Below are 18,276 nucleotides of genomic sequence, written 5' to 3'. Positions count from 1 at the left end.
CAACACAAAACATAGCAAGCCAGCTAATATTCCTCAGTAGTCCAACAGCAAGATGGCCAACTCGCCGTCTGTCTTGCAGCCTTTTTATTTGGCGAAGCTGTCGCCAACGACTAAAAGTCAGTTTCCAATTTCGGAGAAAATTGTGTGTGCAGGGCATTTAAGTACATTTAGCTGATCATACATACTTTTACCTAAGTAATATTTACAGTAGGCTTTTACTGTTGTGCTGTTGACATTACTGAGTGATTAAAAAATGTCTTTATTGTGATTATCAACTCCCACTAAATGTGCCTCATGTGCCATTTTGTCTCTGGCATTTTTCTTGAATTTCTATTTGCGGTCATGTTGCCCTGTGGTGATGATTCACAGATGGCATTGCCTGTTTGACTAGACAGGTGTTGAGCTCTGACGTGTGCTCAGATGAAACACTGTTGTGTACCATCAGGCACACAGGATGTCATGGCCTATCTTTTACAGCAAAATATCTTTAATTACAGGCTGTATTCATTTCTGGACAAAGCCTTCCATAAATTGTGTTTAATAAAGGAATAGCTGCATATACAATATCCTCCCACCATTGATCTGTTCAGCTTTGTTCACCTGTTCAGTTTTCAACAGGTTGCTCTGTCTACATAACCGGTGTTGTGACACTGGCACTGAATGTGCCATTGTGTGTGCTTTTTTTATGCACATGCAACACGGCTCAATCCGTGTTTTTTTCTTTGCTAGTGTTTGGTTGCTAGTCTTTCCTCTTCCAGTCTGTTCCTGTATTCATTCCTTATTCATATACTGACAAAATCACACAATGACTGTTTTATTTTGCTGTTGTTTAACTTTCATCTGATCTGATTTTCTCATACACTAGTCCCAGATCTGTCTTTCAATCAGAGAAAGTTAATTATTGTTATCGTTCTGTGTGTCTTTATTTGACGAAGATTTCCTTGTGGCTATGAGGAATGGTCCTGGCTCTGTACATTGATGGAAAGTGTACTGTGTCTTGGCTCCCTGGCCTGATTGTTTGCATCCACAATCCTGTGGGAGAACATGTGCTCTACACTGTCACCCTGTCAAGATGATTCCACAAGATGATGGTGTTGAAATCTGACAGATGCCAAATAAAAATGTTGCCCTAGGTGTGAATTAACCTTCACATATCTGTTCTTACAAGAAAGGATGGAGGACTGTTAATGTTTTGATGCGGATACAATGGGAACAGTGTAATATAGGCTAATGAAACCATAAATGTATCCTTTAAGTAAATCTGCACAAATTCCACACTGTCATAGAGGGTTTAATCCGGTTGGGGAGAGTTCTAGCCCGACCAGGCTCCTCTCCTTAACCTGCCTCTCTTAGTTATGCTGTTATAGTTCTAGACTTCCGGGGGAAGTTCCTTCCTTCCTGTGACACACTGAGCTGCTCTCTCCTCTCTCTTTCCATTTGTTTCCATTTGTGTGCATCCTTGTCCCAGAAATGCTTCTTACTACAAGCAGTCCTTATGTTTCTTTTCCCGCCCAGAATATTCCCTTGGATTAGGGTGGCACCACGATCTTGGTTGGAGCTGTCACTGTGGTCCAACGCTCTGCAATGCCCTGCAGTGTCCGGCGATGCTCTGCAGTGTCCGTCTGCGTCCTGCTACGTCCACCCATGCTGTGCTGTGCCATGCTACATCCTGTAACGCCCTTCAGTGCCCTGTTATGACATGAACTACTACGACTACCATTTGTAGTCACTGTTCCATTATCTTTGCGACTATTATTTCCACCGTTCATCACATCCCCAACCGGCACTGTCAGACACCGCCTACCAAGAGCCTGGGTCTGTCTGAGGTTTCTTCCTAAAAGGGAGTTTTTCCTCGCCACTGTCGCATTAGCTACTGCTAATGCTTGCTCTTGGGGGAATTACTGGAATTGTTGGGTCTTTGTAAATTATAGAGTGTGGTCTAGACCTACTCTATCTGTAAAGTGTCTCGAGATAACTCTTGTTATGATTTGATACTATAAATAAAATTGAATTAAATTGAATTGAATTAATCCTACACACAGTCATGCCTTGTCCTTACTGCGCTGGCAGTTAATGTAACCCAGTCACTGCCCTGTTTCCTACAAGCTGCTGTGCAGTAACTAATAGCTTAATGCGTACACTCACTGGTAGTCCTTGTACAAAATTACAGTACAATTTATGCTTATGTAATAACCCCAGGCTTTACCTTTTGGGATTGGCATCTGGTGACACTGTATTGCTGAGCAAATATGACTGACGGGGTGGAAGTTTGTATTGGCAAACATTCCCAATACACTTAGTGGTGCTGAGTATATGTTAAAATGACAGCTTACATCAACAGTTTAATCCAGTGTGAAAATAGCACTGAAATGAAACCTATTAATAACATGGATTAACCAACATCCACCGATGATCATTTCTTATTGTGAAAGTTCTGCACTTGTTCACTTGACAAACTTTGAACATGGACTCTTCCTGCCCATCATAAACTGAATCACAGGTTATCAGAGCTAAAGCTACAATAGTGCAATTTATGAATATCATGACAGCCTTCTGTCGCCACTGTAAAATCTTTGGCTGTAACACTGTGTTGATATGGTGCTTGGGCATATTCCAAATGGCCTTCCAGTCTGCCAGTGTTGATTCATAGTCTCATTTTGTTGAAGCAAATTGAGTCGTACATGTATAGTAGGTGAGTAAATATTAAGTAGTAAATGGCAATAGGAGAAATACCGTCTTTATGGTTGTGTTGTGACCTCATGATTGCAAAGCTGTCTTTTGTGCCCCGGACATCTATTTCATGCCTTCCTTAAGTAGAAACTAATCGTATATTCTTATTTTTTTGTCATATTTTGGAAGAGAAATGCATCATTTCAAAAGTAAAGTAATAAGCCCAAGTAGCTGATAAAACAAACATCTTTGTGAACGAAGCTTGAAGCCTGTTATAACACACTGTAGTGCAATTCTTATTGATGGACTGACAGGATGTCATGACAGATTATTGTATGTCAACAGTCAAATCACTTAGGCAACCACTATCAGTGCCTCTGTATCTTTGTCAACACAAGGCCAAGAGAGAGATCTTGTCTCATTACTATCAAATACATCACTGCCAGTTATGTGACAATGTTATGTGCTCTATTTTCTTATACTTATCTTTATACTTTAACTTGGCTAATGTTAACAAGAAAAATGATGATGTAATGAGATGTGTATGACCCACTTTCCTTTGTGGATCAACTACATTATTTGTTCAATGAGCCTGATTTTATGGATAAATATTGTGATAGTCTATATTTTTCTTATTGTCTACAAATCCCATCAAAAGACCAAAACAGCAGTGAATGTATCTTCCTAACAAGTGTTGCCTGTGTATCTCAACCCTGATGTAGTTTATTCCCATGTGCCACAGACCGCCATTATTGTTCAAAAACTACTAAAGACACCTCAATGAGCCACACTCTTACACTGGGTGACATGTTCCATTCTTTTTGACCACTACCACTGTAGTGTATTTGGAGTTAATCCCACATAAACCTTCCTGCTGTCGTAAATACTCACAAGAGCACCAAATGTGTAATAATCTGCAGCTAAAAATAGTGCCCAACTACTGCAGTATTTACTCCTGTTTGTTTGCTAAAAACCACAGTGCCCAGCTGTTATAGCATATTGCTTAACCTTTTTAAAAATGAAACTGTACATTTATAACCAGCCATCTGGATGCCATCTTTCTGTCTATTAAAAGCCTCAATATTTGCCTGTTTCTTATCCGCATTGTGATTCAGGGCAGCAAAGCACAATATCACTTCTGGATTAAGGTTCAATGCCCTCTGACTATTCCTCTCCTCTTACTTGAACAGATTACGGTTGTTTCCTGAGGCCATGCACTCTTTGTCTTTAGCCACAGTTGCTTTGTTATATATTTTGGACATTCAAACGCTGGGCTAAAATTGTTTTCTCCAGTGTGCATCTGTCATAATGTTCATAAGGATTTTGATCATCATGTAGGTAGGTTATTTCAGAACACAGTAATCCTGCATCTGCAGGATAAAGAGATACTTCTTGAATAGTATCTCAGCAGAAGGGCTAAAAGGGCTGACAACAACCAGGGAGTTTTACAACATCCCAAACATCCCTCTGCCCTGTGAATATGTCAGCTAACTCTCCACATTATACATACACTGTATCTTGGCTGTAATAACAAAACCAATCAAAATCCCAAAATGAATGATGTCTGAATTATGTATAATGGTGTTGGATATGAGCTGCATATGTGGATTTACAGTATGTAAGCCGCTATGCCTGGACTGGAGGCTCATGGCTCATAGGCATTATGTAAATGCCTGGATTTCAAAAGCTACAACTTCAGATTACCGATTCTCGGTGAAACATGCTCAGGTGATAAATAGATGTAGATCATGGTTTAAGATGGGGGTTATTCAAACCATCTATAACTCCCATAAGTGATGGTGCTGGAATATTTCTGTTCATTTGAGAATTGTCAAAACAATTGTTAGTGGGACTGAGTATTAATATCTTAATTGAATTAAGAATGACTCATTAGTCAAGGGAGTAATGGCTAATTTAGACGTCACTGATAAGAAACATTTCTTTAGTGAGTAAATAATTTTAATCCTTGGCAGGGTAAATGGGGTTTCAACAGAACAGTGCATCTGCATATGTTCATAACTAAGCAATTCACACCCCACATAAAGGTAACACAGGATTATTGCACATTTGTGGTGAAACACTCCTTTGATGATGTTCATACAAATAATGACCTTATTTATCCAGAAAGTTATCGTTCTTTCTTGTAACGTTTGGAGAAGGGTCAGATGGGGTTACAAACGTCTCCACAATCACACGACTCACAACTATTAGCTGCAACTGCTGTCAGGTCATGTTACTACTGTGAGCTTCCTGTTAAATGAAACCATGTAGAAATTCAGTAAAACGACACACTCATTATCAGTTAAACCTAAATCAGTTAGCATGTCTCATAAATAGCTCAGATAGTGCCGTAACCAAATGTTTAAGTACACATTATCTCTCATCTTAATTTAAAATGTGGACACACTGAATGAAGAGTCAACAGGAAGTAAGCGAGGGAAAACCACTCGAGCAGGCAGCTCAACTCCATGACTCACTTCCAAAAGTGTGGATTAATGTATCCTGCTGTATAATCAATCTGTTGGTTTAATTGTGACTCAGTGCTGATATGTTTCAAGCACCAGTCCCACCAACCTATACGCTCGCTTTGTGTGTGCCTGTCTGTGGAGGGAAGAATGGAGAAAGTAGTGAAATAATATTACAGCTATGCAGTTTCTTTTCTTTTGCAGTAGACAGGCCAGAATAACAGTAAAAAGTACCATGTTTCCTAAAAATCATGTTTAGTGACACCCCAAAAAAAAAAAAGGATCAAACTTTATTCTTAATCGTCACATACACACAGTACAATGTAGTGAAATTCTATTACTGCATTTAACCCATCCTAGGTATTAGGAGCAGTGGACATCTATACATACAGCATCTGGGGAGCAACTTGGGGTTCAGTGGCTTGCTCAGGGACACTTCGACATGTGGCCAGATGACCTGGGATTGTTCCGCCAACCTTGTGGTTCTGGGACAACCATTTTACCTCCGGGCCACAAGCCACCAGGGGCCAGATGTGTAAAAATGTGTATATGGATAAAAACATTGTATATAAATAAAGATTTCCTAGATCAAGCTGAAAAAAGAAATAACATGAAGGACCAAATCTGACATGCAAAGTATTTTATTAGGCTCTTTCACAGATTTCTTTGCAATTGCATTTTGCTAGTCATTGGGCATTATACATTTGTGTGCTTATTATTATAACTCTTTAATTTGCTGTTTTTCTTTTGGTTATGAGTGCTTTAATCTGCTGTAAAACATTACTGTAAATTATGGGGGTTGAAGTTAGATTAGCTGCTCAAGGGTACATTAGATGCTATTAGACTACCGAATCTCTGACCGAACTGGCAGGTCGAATTGCATTGTGGATAATGTAGGCTCCAGGTTTTGACAAGGAAGAAGAATGTGTGGAATAAAAAAGATGATATATCTGGTTCTTCTGCATCAATTTTTTTGTCCACTGTGAGTCCAACAAGCAGGAGTGCATTGCTAAAGCTTGTGCAAGTGCACACAATTACTCGATGACTGAGGCTTACAAAACAGAACCATTCATGGCTGAATCTGAGTTTTATGCATTTAGTCCACATAAACATAAGAATTTCTGACCTAAAACATTTTCTGTTATTATCTCAAAACCGGGTGAAAAGATTTTGGATTGCAGTATCTTTTTACCACTTTCTGTGTGAGAGTCTACATGCATGTGTGCATGTGTGAGTCAGCAGCAGTCAGATGGCTTGTCAGTCTGCATTGGGCTCAACAGCGCGACAGTTGGGAGATCAGTCATGCTGCATCCTGCCGGATTCATCACAGCAGCGCTGTGACAGATCTGAGGTTTCACATGACGAAAATGTAAATCTTAAATCTGTCTCTTTATCTGAAAGTCTGTCATGCTTTTTTGGTTTGACGAGTACAGGCAACCAGTGCCAAATCCACCCATCAGGCTCATATGACACAGAGAAGAAGAATCCTATTTTTAACTGTCAGATTGAAACAGATTTAATGTCTTCCCCCCATAAGTTGTTGTTCAAGCAGCAATTACGAACATATTTACACCTCATGGTTAGGCGGCGCCATCTAGTGGCCGTAGTAAATTTGATGGGTGCAAAGCATGAAGTAAGGTGACGAAGTACAAGGGCGCCAAACTCAAATAAAGACAGGACCTTCACCCAGGAGGCCGCGGTCTGTGTTGGAACAAACAGAACTACGTTACGTTCTGCGTCAAGTGCGTAACCGGAAGAGATGTAACAAATGTACTGATTAAAACCCAAACCACAAACCATTTCCTAAACTTAACCAAGTAGTTTTGTTGCCTAAACCTAACCACACTGCGCCCATTTAACAACATTAGTGATGTGTTTAAAAACGTGACGATTATGTTTAGATATGAGGATAGAAGGCGCTCCTGTGGGTCGTAATTCCTGTCACCCCTAGGTGTGCTAATTTATGAAACACTGCTATTGTTCGTAGGGGAAAACGACCTATCTGGTCGTATGGTTTGGACGACTTGTTGAAAAGAAAGACAGCGGATATAGTGTCATCGATCAAATTAAGGTTAGATTTTGTCGTACATAGAAGGAAGCAGGAATATTCTTTGTTGAGAATAGAAGGAAGCAGGAAAACATATAAATGGATATGAGCCAAGCTCCATCCTAAATGTGCACCATCTCATGCATCCAGAATATAAATCAGTCAGTCATTCACTGATGCCGACCCACAGTTAGCCCTCCTCTTTCAGGAGACATGGCAGTATCACCAGGATCGTTCACCTGCTGCCTTGTGGCTGTACTGTTGGCAGCTGACTGATGAGACTGTGTTGTTGTTTGGCTGTTTGATCCGTCCATGGCACAGCACTGTAATAATGCCTCCTCAAAAAAAAAGTGTAATTGCTTACTTATCAAAAGAATGGCATCTCAAAGCTTACAAAGAGCAGGTCACCATGAAACGCTGAGAAGAGTCCTCTGGTGAGAATGAGTGTGCGTGGAGTGAATCTCTTATCACTGAGTAGGAACGTGTTGTATAACTTCTGATTTGGATTTGTATAACTTCGTTGGCCTACATATTATGCCACCTATTGTATCTTTGATGCCCATACCCTGGCTAAACTAAAGCACATATACATTGTGTTGCTTTAAACATATATATGTCACACTGTTTAAGATGAACAACTTCAAATCATATTACTATTTCATACTGTTTCTCACTTGTAACACAATGCAAATGTATACAACAAAAAGCTCCATGTGTAGCTGGAAAGATGAGTTTCTCTCCTCAGATGGCACTGCAAGGCATATCACTAGTAGTTTTACATGACTCACTTTAAGCCAATTCCTGATGTTTTGCTAACCCTTACTAAGTATTTTTGTTGCCTAAACCTAACTAGTTCCATTTAACAACATTTACTTCAGTTTAAAACTGCCTGTACGTTAAATAGAATGGTCACATGATTAAACTGCCACCGTGCGGCATTGAACAGAACAGTTGTATGGGTTGTATGGTCGGAAATCAACCTATAATGTTGTTTAGGTATGAGGATGTGTTGTTCTTTCATGCGTTTCTCTCCATCCCTGTCAGTCATCTTGTTTTTCTGTGTATTTAGGCAGAGACTAAATGACTCGACATTGTATAACTTCATGCCAAGTGTGATCATTTGTCCTATAATTTGTCCTATGTACTTATTTTTCCAATGTGTTAACTTTATACTCCTTTCACACCATGACCCAACCAATGACCCCAAAGCAATATTTTCTGTTGGTGTGATTGGATCAAAATGTAATCTAAACCCAGGCTAAGGACCCTGGTTTCTACCTGTCTCACACAAGAAGCTCAGCGTACATTCTTTCAGGAAGACTTCTAAGAACTTCAATCACCACTCTCTCTTCCTAAAACTATTCAGCTGTTTAGAGGCGTTCACTTTTCAGTAAACCAACCAGAATTGGCCACGAAATTCATGATCCAATCACAGCATGACATCCTACTTTAAATGTCTTACTTTAAATGTCTTTTCTCCGTTGCTGTCAGCTGTCTTTTCAGGCAAACGTGCAACCCTCCTCCTTCTCCCCTTCCACTTCTGGTCATCGTCAACCACAGCACCCTGAGTCCCCTTCCGGCAGACAGCCGGTCTTTGGGTTCCTTCTCCACCATCACCAGTGTCTAGGCTCCATCGGGGGGATATGTCTTGGCTTCCTCATCACTTTAAAAAAATAAAAATAAAAATCATAACGATGGAGTCTAATCTCCAAAGACTCTGTACATTTCATATTATGCATATGTACAATACATTTTTGCATATCTGCAACAAAGTATCTCCTGATTTAAATGTCACTATAGGTACAATATAGTGACTTCAACTGCTTGAATATTGGTTACTTTTCAGATCAGATCTGTTTAAAGTCGAGAATTCCTATGAACTTACACTATTACCTTTAATGATATCAGAGCAGGACAAAGTTTTTGGCACACAGAAACATACAAATACATATTAAGTCTTACCGTGATATGTATGAAACTATAGCTGCTGAACAAGGGTCAACAGTGTTTCTGTGTGAAAGCATTCTTAGTAATGGCTCCATGTGTGAAATGAGCTGATCTTGAGAATCCTTTTTACCTTGGTGATACAAATTAACAATGTAAAGTTGCAATTTATGTGCATTGTTAATTTGTTCCCATTCAGAAACTGTTACATTGTCTGTTTTCTTTGAATTTATTTATTTTACTTTTTAATCATATGTAATAATGTAGTTTAACTAGATTCTCGAGTAGGACAAGACAACTCAGATGAGTCATGGTTGAGCTCTGATTAATAATTCCATTGAAACTACAGAATTTCATATATTTTAACAAGCGTTTCTCTTGTTCTTTATGTGAGGCGTCAGCTCAGCTCATACAGTTCAATGGAAGTAAGAATGCTGAAGATGACAAATTCCTCCAAACGTACATTGTCTTGGGGCTTGAGGGCTTGTATTTCATGCTTGCTGCGTAATTCAGAGGGTCTACTTTTCCTCGGTCTCTCTCTCGCTGTCCTTCATTTAGCCCCTTAGCCCTCGCTGCATGCTTGTCAGAGACATTTAACCAAGCTCATTATGAGTCAAAAATAACAATGATTAATAATATAAATGAGCACAGTGAGAGCTGTGAATAGGTCCTTTTAATCAGCTTTAAACGCCTTCTCTTGTCATGCTTCCTCCCGTCTCATGTGACAGATCAATATTACAACTGTGCATGAGTTCACAGTGTGTGTGTGTGTGTGTGCGCACAGTGTAGCTGACAGGTAAGCTGTCAGAGGCAGCCTGCTGGGCATCCATGTGCTTACAAGTCACATTTGCTTGTGTGACACTTTCAGCTATCTAAAGTAAACTGAAGTCTCGCTCCATCTCTCTTTTACAGCTGCCTGAAGACCTTCACAGGCAAAACAAGACGTGTCAAAAATGGTAAATACATGTTTCAGATTCTTTATTCATTACCTAATGGTGCACAAATGAACCATTTAATTCTGTTAAACCATTTATAAAACCGCACTCAGTATGCATTTTTGGGGGTTAGAAAATATATTCTGGGCTTCATTCTTAATATCAAAAATGTGTGTTTGTAAAATAAAGTTGCCATTAGGCCTACAGTGGCATAAACACAATATAGAAAAAAGATAAATAACTTCTCGCTGCTATCATCAATAGGTTTATTTTAACAATGGCTCAAATAACTACTTTTGGCATACACACGGATAATTATCACCCGACTCTGCAGTTCCCCTTAGCTCTGGAGCTTTATAGCGTCCTTCGGCTCATAGTTTTGTTTTTCTGGCCCACAATTTTACCAGTTTTGGTTCAGTCTCACTGATCAGTGCGTTTTCCTGACACATCAGGCAGCGGTTTCCTGTGAAAAAGCTCTGAAAAGCCCAGAGCCAACTGCCTTCCGAACACCAAAAGTTAGCAATCAGCTGGTGAACATAGTTCAATTGTGGTTAAATTGTTAAGAGTCAACGGTAGTATTTATATTATGAATTTCTGGATATCAAATGTTCATTTCTAGTTTTCTGTACTGGGCCCAGTGATAGGCTATTTGTTCTGAATTTTAAAGCCTGGATATAGAAATGCTTATCCAGACATTTGATTTTTAAAGGACTCCGCACAAATCAGATTTTTTTTTTTAGCTTCTGAATAGCTAAAAGATAAGCTGGTTATCACTTACCATGCCGAAAGTAAGGGCAGCTGTATAGGTTTATGCATTCATGAAAGTATTGAGGCTAATCTTAGTAATGAATACTAATGAGAACTTTGTGCTGACTGCATGTACTCATGTTTAATACTCTGACGAGCTTTAGCTCGTAAAAGACTATGTGACCAATAAATACTTTCAGAAGTCAGATAGGAGGTAATCTTTTTTGCATTGAAATATTGCTGGCTCCGTTTTTCAGCTTGGGCATGGTTTCTCCAGAATCCTATAATTAATTTTACTGTTTCAGTGGTGTTCCTTAACTGTGTCTACTCAGATGCCACGTCTTATGCATATCCTTTTGGCTTATGCATAGTATGAACTTTCATGGAAAAACTAAATCGCTAAAAACAAATGGGCTCCACAGTCTGGGAAAGTTCCTTTTTTCTTTTTTAAAGATCCAGTCTGGATTGTAGTGCTTAATCGTCTGGAAATAAACTGCATTATATGAAAGCCATTATACCAAGATGCTGAAATCGATCATGAATCATCTGGTTCTGAAAAGGGAAGGAATGAAAAACAAGTGCCTACTTTTTCTAAGATTTTTTGGCCTTTAAGCTTTTATTCATGAAAACTTTTTTTACTTAATAGGTGCAATAAATAGTTTTTTTTCAATTGCTGTACCGTTTAAAAAAAAAAAAAAGAAAACTTGAAATGTCACGGTTTGTGCGAAACCCCTCTGGAGGCTGGCAACGAAAGCAAATCCCTTCTGTGGGCTGGAGACCGGTCAGCAGGGCTGGAAACAGGCAACGGGTCAGCAGGGCTGGAGACGGGTCAGATGGGCCAGTGTCTGCCGACAAGGTAACTGGAACGGGAGTAAGCGGGTCCGCCGATAAGGTAACTGGAACAGTCACAGGAATCAAGGCAACAGGATCAGAAGTCGGCAAATCCACCGACAGGGTAACTGGAACAGAAGTCGGTCGGGAGGCTGGTCGACGCAGGCTCTGGCACTCTGGTCCGCTCTGGCACTCTGGAAGAGTGGTCGTCAAAGACTCAGGACCACTGGAAGACTCTTGAAGAGCCGTCATCGGAGATTCTGGACGGCTGGGCGTCTGCGGAGGTTCTGGAAGGCTGCACGTCAGCTCAGGAACAATGGTCAACTTGCACTCGGGAAAACTAGTAGACTCAGGAACAGTAACACTGGTCAGCACGGACACGAGGTCGCTGGAGACCTCGGGCTCGGAACTGCTGGACAGCACGGGCTCTGGTCCACTGGACAACTTGGGATCCGGTCCACTGGAGAGCGGTTGAACCAGTGTAGGGCGTCGGGGACCATGTCGACCACGTCCTCTCTTGCGGCCTCCACGGTTCCCAGAAAATATGGCCAGACGGGTCCCTTCAAAAGACTGCTCAGGGGAGCTGCAGGAAGGCGAACTGGACCATAGATCAGCTAGTAATCTAGCGGCTTTGGCCTCCTCAGTCCGTCTAGCACATTTAGCTAGGTGCTGGAAAACAGTCACACAAGTCTCTGGCTCACTACCAGGCGGAGAAATGACAGGACTAGGCATAGCGGCCAGAGGAGCAGGCTGGTTAAAAAAACAGATCCTGTAGCCACATGCTAGCAGGCCGAGAAGTAGGCAGGCTAGTGGTAGCTAACTGGCTCAGAATAGGACGAGGAACTGGGAAGGGAGGTAGCTGACTGCTAGAGGGCTGGAGAGAAGATAACCTGTTAGCATGTTGAGATGAAGGCTCACAGCCAGGGGTCTCTAGGAAGTCCTGTATCCACTGAGGCAAGGAGCTCCTGAGCCAGGGTTGAGTGGCTACCTCACGGTGGGCTAACCTTAGAGCTGCCCGTTTAACGTTCCAACTAGGTGCTCTCTTCCACTCTCCAAAAACACACAAGAGTGTAGGTCAAAAGGACTTCAAAATAAAACAGGAAACTCACACAATCATGACATGAAATGAAAAGGACCCATTGAAAAGTATGACATCCTCTTAAGATATGTTGTCTACTCACACAAAATGCATTTAGGAAATGAGGTAAACCTTTGTATGGTATATTGAAATGATCTTTAGGCCTGTGCTTACAAACTTGTAACAGTCATCAGTCCTCTATGAATAATACTTCATATGAAAAATGGCTCTTTTGAACACTCGGCTTAGGGTTTTAGCTGCAGAGAAAACCTGTAAAGCACAGTGTCTGTCTTTGCATGCACAACAGCACTTCAAATATTGCAGCAGATAAAGTGTTGTATTAAATCACACCAGATAGGGGTAAATCCCATAAATGCATAGCCTGTTTTAAATGTTTCACCACAGTAAACTTCCCATTAGCTTCGATGGCAGAACATGATGTTGTCCTTGACAACAAGCCACCCTGAAGGGCATCTTTACACCTCACTCGCTAAAATATTACGGATCCTTACTGATATTCTGAAAACCTCGAGAGGCTGGACAGCGGGTATGTCCCTGCACAGGGTAGAGGACGCTAAATATCTGAAGAAAAATCAACTCCTGTTATGTGCTCACACAGTGTGTTATCACACAGACCAGCTTACACCTGGTCCATGTTAATCCTGATTACTGATCTCTCCTCCACTCTGCCCCCACCTCATCCTCTCATTTCTCCTTCCTCCTTATTTTCCTCATTTTGTAATCAGATTCTTTTTGTCTTCCTCTCTCTCATTGTAGACATTGAGGCTTTCTCCATCTCATGCATAATACCCTGAACACTTCTCAAAGATGGGGAGGAAGGCAGCAGAGTTAATGAGTTGACAGCTCTATCTTCCCTCTGTGCTCCATCTCTAAAGGTGATTACAGTCTTTTGAAGTGCATTGTTAGTCGGTCGTCTGTCAGGCTATATGGGAGCTCCTACATACCTTGGTGCAAAACAGGGGTTCCTGCCAGCACAAAGAGCTGAATTACAGTGTGTGATGAAAAAATTCTCCAAGGCTTCTTCACTGCTCCTCAGTGATTTGGTAAAAGCCCGAGCACATCACATAGCAAGTCTCTCAATTGGCCCCAAAGGCGAAAAGAAGCAATCACGATCATGGACCACACTCACTCTTTATAAGATGGATGGTTACTGCACTGGGTGTAATGCTGGCTCTGGAATTGTCTTTTTCTGCTTCTGTGTGGAATGGAAATGGGGGTCTTTGTTGTCAATTGATGTCACTCCTGTGAGGGGATGGGAGCACACTAAACCTTCCACATCAATGAAATGCATATAGCTTTCTGAAGGTTCCTCCTGGAAATGAGAAATTTAATTTCAAGGGTAAATAATAGTGAACGTGATTTAGGTAGAATATAGTAATATTGTAGGGAGATTCAGTTTTAAATTAATGTGATTTGTAATGTCAAAATGGATGCCCACCTTTTGAACAAATGACCAATCCAGCTAGTTTGAAGCTCCTCTTGATGATAACAGTCGTACTCTTGCTGTCTCTTACCTCTCCACTTACTCTCAACAAACCAACATTAAAGCTACATTAATGGGTTGTTGGCCACTAGCTGACAGACGGACAGCCCTGACATAATTGCAATCTGTGTCAAAATGTTTGATATAAATGTTGAGGCATGTCAGGTGGTGCGATTAATGAGACCAGTGCAGGCCTTTCCATGCATCAAAAACCTCAAAAGATAAGGAGGAGAGTATGTGAAGCTGGTCATGACCAAGGAGAAGAGGGCAGCATGGGATGCTGATTTTGCAAAGTGAGTTAGGAAACTCTCTAGTGCAGCAGTAGTCACATTGTGGGCCCAAAATATTTGAATCTGTCAGAATTTTCACATATCCTGTCTTTGGGTGAAGATTCCTCTAAAGTGACCACCGTTGGACTTTTTCTCATAGTACGATCTAAAACCACCACCTCTGATTGATGACCCAAAGACTTTCATCCTTTCTCCCACGATTGACAACTTTAGCCTGGGACAGCCTAAAATCGCAAAGTGTAAAAATACCTTTTTTAGGCAACATTGTCTATCTATACATCCAGTAGAATTGTATCTTACATTATAATTATAAAAACGTAAGGTAAAGTAAAGTGCTAATGCTTTTTTCCAATTTATAATAGGTCCACTCAAACTCAAGAACAAAACCAAATTTTGATTTCATATCTCCCAAACAATACAATTTGCTTCATGTTTGGTGTAAACACCACCAGCTCCAGAAAAAATATCTGGGTCTTTTTTAGCTTGCTAGAAGCTTGATTCAGTTAGTCGATCATTTTGTGCGTTTTTCATTTTGTACAGGGTAAGCTTCTTTACGATATACAGTATACACCCCGTTGATTACATAAGTCAATTCGCAAATCGACAAAAATGTACGGTGGGCGAAGCACCTGAAGAGGCGTAAACAAGAAATGTGCGTCATTGTCGTTCTTGCTTGAGCTTGAATATTACAACTCGAGCAATCAAACTTGTGTGAGTAATGTGACGCAAAGTGAAATTTATGTGGCTGGTGTGAACACAGAGAGTAAATCTCAGAAGATTTGTCACTACAAGCAATCCCTTTCACCTAACACACCATTAATTCAACATTAACATGAAAATATTGATAAATGCAGCATTAAATAAGCCAATTTAAAGAAATGTATGTGTAGTAATAAGGAAAAGCAGAAGATATATAATCGAAAATGTTGAATTATTATCAGATTGCAGTGTGTTTTCCTAAACCCAACCTGCACGTGTATACTGCACCTTAGGTTCCTAAATCAATAATCCAGCAGCTTTCACATGAATACATCTTTAAATTAATGAGGCAATCCCTCCTGCCAGTGCTGGACAAGTTGTCTCCATACAGGATGCCTCAAAGGGTCTCACCCTGTGTGAAACAATGGCTTGTGTATGTACAGTATATGGGAATATTAATTATATCCATTCTCCCTCCCACTTCCCGATGTCTTTACTTTCTCTATTTTTTTTCCTTTCACGTTCACTCATCTGTTCCTTCTCATCGCCTTGTCTCCCCCCCCCTTCCTCCTCCATCTCTTCACTGAGGCAGGTAATGAGCCCCACTGAGCAGTGATCTGTTTCCATGGCATTTTATTGTTTTGGTTTCTTCAGGGTTGGTCTATGAGAAAGAGATTTTCCACTGCCTGGTGTGCATTCAATCAACAGCTCAACAGGAAAAACATTTTCAGCAATATTCTTCAATTTAGCACACTCTTTACTGGGAATATCGCCTGTAACAGTTTACTTTTATGTTGCCACTTAATTTAATCTGAATTGAATTACCTATCACTGTATACCAAGGAACAGTTATGTCACTCACACACAAATACTCAAATGCATTTGTAACCCAAAGACTTCCTACTTCTTTTAGAGTCTGATTAACTTTATAAAGATAGTAAAATAATTTATGATTTAAATTTCATCCTAAAAGGACTGCAACTTTGGAATATATGATATATATGATACCATTTTCATTTGTCTAATCCAGACTGTTGAAGACCCAATTAGTTTCATTCTGAACTTTAGTGTAATGCATTTTTACAGTACACAGAACAAGGACTGTGGATTTGGTCTCCAATTAAAAACATTATACAATAACAGTATTAATGATTTGATTAATGAAGTTTGATGTGATAACCACAGATAACCCACATTCTCAATCACTAACCTGTCATTGCAAAGGTCAATTTAAAGTGGCTACGAGGAACTTTCAGTTTGTGTTGATTCTAGCGCCCAGTGTTTTAACCACACCCTCTTTCGTAAAGATGTTTTAGAGTTAGCTTTAGTTGGAGGTAATATAGTTGCGATGAATGTTTTGCTCAGACAGAAAATCATTCAGTTACAATAAGAGAATACGTTACCTATACATCGGTGCATTTCAGGTGTTGCATACGGTAACTTAGCCTACTTTAGATGTATTGTGAGCTAAACCAGTATCCCTGTCATTGTATCATGAGCAACAGCATTAGCAAGAGTTTGTTGTAGCAACCAACGTAATAATAATAATGATAACTTAGATTTATATGGCGCCTTTCATGAATCCCAAGGACGCTATACACAAGTACAGGGGAACAACAAAACAAACAGGAACTGAAAAGAAATAAAAACTGGGCACTAAATGGAAGGGGGTCGAATTTCAAGATGTACAACTACGTCTCGCATTGTGAAGTTATTTTATGAAATATGAAGAAAAAAAATGAAATAGACATATCTGTCTAGCAGGAAGAGGGCCAATTCAGGGTCGGTTTTGAATCCTTTACAATAATGTAATTATCTCCATCTGTTGAAAGACTGATGGATGTCTGTCACTCTCCCTTTTAGCTTTTAGTTGTTCTTTGTTTAATTTCCTTTTTTCCTGTGATAGCCCTGCCCCAGTATCAGCCATAACTACAACAGATAACTTCTAAATTAAAATAAAATTATATTTAGGCCTATATAAAGAAATCTCCTGCTACCTTTTACCTGGCTGGATACTCACTAGAACACAGGCTTTTCCGGTGTTACAACGAAATCTATGACCCTTCAGAATGTGTGACTCTAGAGCCGGTCTGCCTGCTATAAATTATTTTGTGACTTTGCGGGAAAAATCGGACCCGGCTAAAGGCAATAATTAAAACTATATATAAAATAGCATTCTTTTCACTGTTAGTCTCGTTTGCTGTTACAGGTCATTTATGATCATCAGATGGAAAATAAAACATTTAAAAGTCCCTCGTAGCTACTTTAAAAGGGGAAAATAAGGAGTAATGGTGATGTCAAATCAACAGTGCAGGGTCAAGAGTAAATGTGATTACGTGCTACCAGTGTGTGTGAAGGTGTGTAGGTGGAGCAAAGAAAAGGACACGAGGAGGAGAGACTGCTGACCGACTCAATGAGGTTCTCACGACTCCCACTCAGAACCTTGGATTAGAATCAAAAACAAATCGCTCAGAGTTATAGACTACACACAACTTCCCATTAAACCTACCTACACACACAATACATTTAAACTAGCACCTTTATACGACCGTCACCACAACCCCACTGTTACGCTATTGATTTAGTCAGTGTGAGGATCTGTTGTGTTAATGTGAAGAATATCTGGGGGATTGTTTTGTAACTGAGATAGTCTGCTTTATCCTAGGCTCTGGTGAAAATCCAAACCCTCACAACAGTAAAAAACCTCTTCAGAATTAGCTGGATTGATAGTCTGGCTGTATATTATGCAGCAGAAGGAGTAATGTATTTGAGACTCATTTTAAAATAACGTTGAAGCAGAAAATGGAGGCTGTTTTTAAACTCTCAAAATGCAAATACTTGTAGTAAGGCATATCGCTGCTGCTGTGTGCAACTGTGTGCATTGTATGTTTTCATATTCTTCAGTGAACAGAATTATCATCTGTTATGCAGGTCCCCACAACTGTATTCTGCATGATAACACACTTTCACTTTGTCAAAAGCAGAAACACACAGATGAACATATACAGGTGACTGGAATTATTAATACTTTAACCACAGCACAGTGGTGAATTGGTCACTGATGAT

The 18,276-nt window shown here is 40.1% G+C and overlaps 1 protein-coding gene across 1 annotated transcript; it reads right to left on the bottom strand.

The window, feature by feature from the left end:
* Positions 1–5,772: 5,772 nt before the first annotated feature.
* On the bottom strand, positions 5,773–12,723 carry LOC144536796 (uncharacterized). Its single transcript, XM_078280079.1, has 2 exons — positions 11,488–12,723; positions 5,773–8,845 (listed from the first exon to the last, which is right to left on the bottom strand). The coding sequence occupies exons 1-2, from the start codon at positions 12,369–12,371 to the stop codon at positions 8,806–8,808; spliced, it is 924 nt and encodes a 307-aa protein (XP_078136205.1). The 5' UTR covers positions 12,372–12,723; the 3' UTR covers positions 5,773–8,805.
* Positions 12,724–18,276: the final 5,553 nt, after the last annotated feature.

The sequence above is a fragment of the Sander vitreus genome, chromosome 2, assembly GCF_031162955.1.
Source record: "Sander vitreus isolate 19-12246 chromosome 2, sanVit1, whole genome shotgun sequence".
Lineage (NCBI taxonomy): Eukaryota > Metazoa > Chordata > Actinopteri > Perciformes > Percidae > Sander > Sander vitreus.
This window is presented reverse-complemented; position numbering and strand designations above follow the sequence as displayed.